The 2,879-nt window shown below is 47.4% G+C and overlaps 1 protein-coding gene across 1 annotated transcript in view; it reads left to right on the forward strand.

The window, feature by feature from the left end:
• CRNN (cornulin) overlaps positions 1-1,570 on the forward strand; it is a 14,869-nt gene extending 13,299 nt beyond the window's left edge. The window contains exon 4 of the mRNA XM_045295633.1: positions 1,512-1,570. Within this exon, the coding sequence (XP_045151568.1) occupies positions 1,512-1,570 (59 nt within the window). The remainder of the gene's footprint in view (positions 1-1,511) is intronic.
• The last annotated feature ends 1,309 nt before the right edge of the window (positions 1,571-2,879 follow it).

Raw genomic sequence — 2,879 nt, forward strand, 5'->3', positions numbered from 1 at the left:
CTCGAACCTCACTGATAGGGCTGGTAGTGGAGTGTAGGAGTGTGTGTGTGTGTGTGTGTGTGTGTGTGTGTGTGTGTAGGGGCCCTTCATGGAATTACTCCCATGCCCAATGGGCTCTGCGAATCTGGCTGGAGCAGGCCCTATCTGGTTCCCACTGTGGTGCTGCGTCTTTCAGCAGGGCTTCAGTTCCATTGGGCAGAGATGGCTCTGGATGCCTGATTATCTCACCTAGGACAGCACATTTCTGGAGCTGTCCCCACAGAGGAGCAGGGAGGTAAATGCCCCGGGACTCTCCCTCCTCAAGGCGGAAAAAAGGATCCTGAGACCAAGGTCAACGTCCACCTGCAGGCTGGCCCCTCTTGGGACCACTGAGGGTCCCTCCTCCAGGACAGATGCTGGCACCTCACCTCTGTGTGGAGCATACTCGGCGTTCCCTGTTTACACTTGAGCTGGATGAAATAAGGGGCAGCTTCCTTCTCCAAATCTCTAAGAAGTTGGTCGGATTTAGATGGAGGACATATTTAGAGGGGGGCGGGGTACATCTGATCCTTTCATATTTGCATTTAATGGAGGGGAATGATGACAGTGAAACCGTCAAACCCCTTCAGGGTCTGGGACGGACCTGCTCACCTGCAAGGCCGTTCTTACCGAGGAGCCGAGGAGTGGGCGTGCAGTCTGCGGGAGCAGAGAAGACCGCTCTCCAAGTAGCATCACCCCCAGCCCATCCTGGCTGAGAAGGAGGTGAAGCATCTTCTTGAAGCGCTAAATGCTCTCCAGCGGGGCTCTTGTGCCTGGTTCTGGTTCTGGTTCTGGCAGAGCCAGGGTAGTTGAGGTTGTAATTGAGGCCCATGGTTCTGAGTAGCATGTGGAGGGGCCACTGGCTCCAGTTGATCTGGGAAGGAGATGACCCCAAAGATGACAAACTGGAGTCAACTCTAAGAGCAATGACTCTTGGAAGACTTCTAAGAAGTGCCTGCGGGCCAGCATAGGAACACATGCCGTTGGAAGTCTCTGCTCCTGTGTAGCAAAGAAAAGTAAGCTCGGCCCAATCAAGTGGATACTCGTAGGATAACCAGAGAGCCAGATACAGCTCAGGACCCGGGGCTTCACCTGGCCAAGTATGAGGGAGCTTCAAAAATGTGCGGAAAAATTCCATGATCTTTTATCTCCCAATGGTTTTATTGGCATATAACTCACACATCATACAATTCAATTGTTCAATCACATTGAGAAGAGTTGCATAACCATCTCCACAGTTTCAGAACATTTGTTTTCACGCTTGAACTCGTTGTTATTGGCTCCCTATCCCTCCCCACCCACATCTTGTTCCCAAGGAACCATTATTGCTTAATTATATTTTCCCACAATTTTTGAAGCCCCCTTATAGAATCCTGTACTGTATAAGAAGCAAATCCATGCATGCATGTTTTCCAATATCTTAAATACAGGAAAGCAGATCCTTTTGCAAATCAAGCACGCGTAGTCACAAAGCTGTCTGTTTATCTAAAAAGGGAAGCGCAAGCAGACAAAAGCAATAAAAGCCACCGACGCCGCTGCTGTCCTGAAGTAGCCAGGGTTATGCAAGCTCTTAAAGTGGATACTCCCAGATGCTTCAATATGCAAGGATGCCCATCAATAGTATCTGTGTGAAAAATGCTTGCTCACAGTGGCACCCACTCCTCCCTTATCAGCATTGTTAGTGCCAAAGCCCAAGTTGTCATTCTAGCACCAGCATTATGTGATAATGCAGGCTGAGCACCTCAGGTCACAAAATGGAGGATGACTACATCATTAAGCACCCGCCAAATTCTAGTATTGCACAGCTACCGAAGCACGGGGAAGCTCGGCCCAGTCAAGTGGATACATAACCTTAACCTTCACAGCCAGCTTGACTCTCACCTTGCACCTCTGCACTCATTACTCCAGACATACATTGTTGATGTGCACAGCAGTTAGGCAGTCATTATTTTTCACGCTTGTCATAAATGTGAAGTGTCACTTAACGAGATAATTGATAAAGTGAAGAGTATGTGTATTAGATGAGCAGATCTATATGCAAATTCTATCTCTAAAGCATATCTTATTTTTAAAGGTTTGAACAGAAAGAGCGAGTTTATTGAAGGGTATAAAGCATATCTTTGTAAGGAAATACAAGGAGGCTTTCAAAAAGTTCGTGAAAAAAGGAATGAAAAGATAATAAAAAATTTTCCATGAACTATTTGAAGCCCCTTCATATATGAATGATAAATACATGTTATACACACATGCATCATACAAACACATATGATTATTAGAATAGCTTCTACGGACTCTCATGTGGCACAGCCTGGGTGAGTAGAATTAGGGTTTGGAAAAGTGTCCTCTTCGGCCAAGCTGCCAGGGCTCAAATGTCAGTCATGCTCCTTACAAGTGGTGTGAGCTCAACACTCAAAACTTACTGCCAGTGAGCAGATGACTCCTGGCAACCTTGTAGGAGAGGGCGGAACTGGCCCTATGAGTTTTCGAGATTGAATCTCTTCACAGGAGCAGAAAGCTTCGTCTCATCTGTATGGGAGCCCGGGTGGCGTAGTGGTTACAGGTTGGGCTGCTAACCACATGATCATCCATGGCAGAAATAGCTGGGGCTTTCTATCCCCATGCTCTATTCCCATGGGAGATCAATGGGGCTTTCAACTCCAGTAAAAAGGTGCCTTATCAGATGCTCACAAGGGCAGTTTTTATCTGTCCTCAAGGTCACCTGGAGTCGGCATGGATTCGAGCGCAGCAAGTTGTATTTTGCTTTGCTCTTATTTTCATCTCCTCTGTCCAGTGGAGAAAAGGAGCCCTGGAGGGGTCATGGGTTATGTGTTGGGCTGCAAACCACAGATGTCAGAAGTTCG

Source organism: Echinops telfairi, unplaced genomic scaffold (genome assembly GCF_000313985.2).
Source record: "Echinops telfairi isolate 266 unplaced genomic scaffold, ASM31398v2 ScPeMD7_5805;HRSCAF=6673, whole genome shotgun sequence".
Classification (NCBI taxonomy): Eukaryota; Metazoa; Chordata; class Mammalia; order Afrosoricida; family Tenrecidae; genus Echinops; species Echinops telfairi.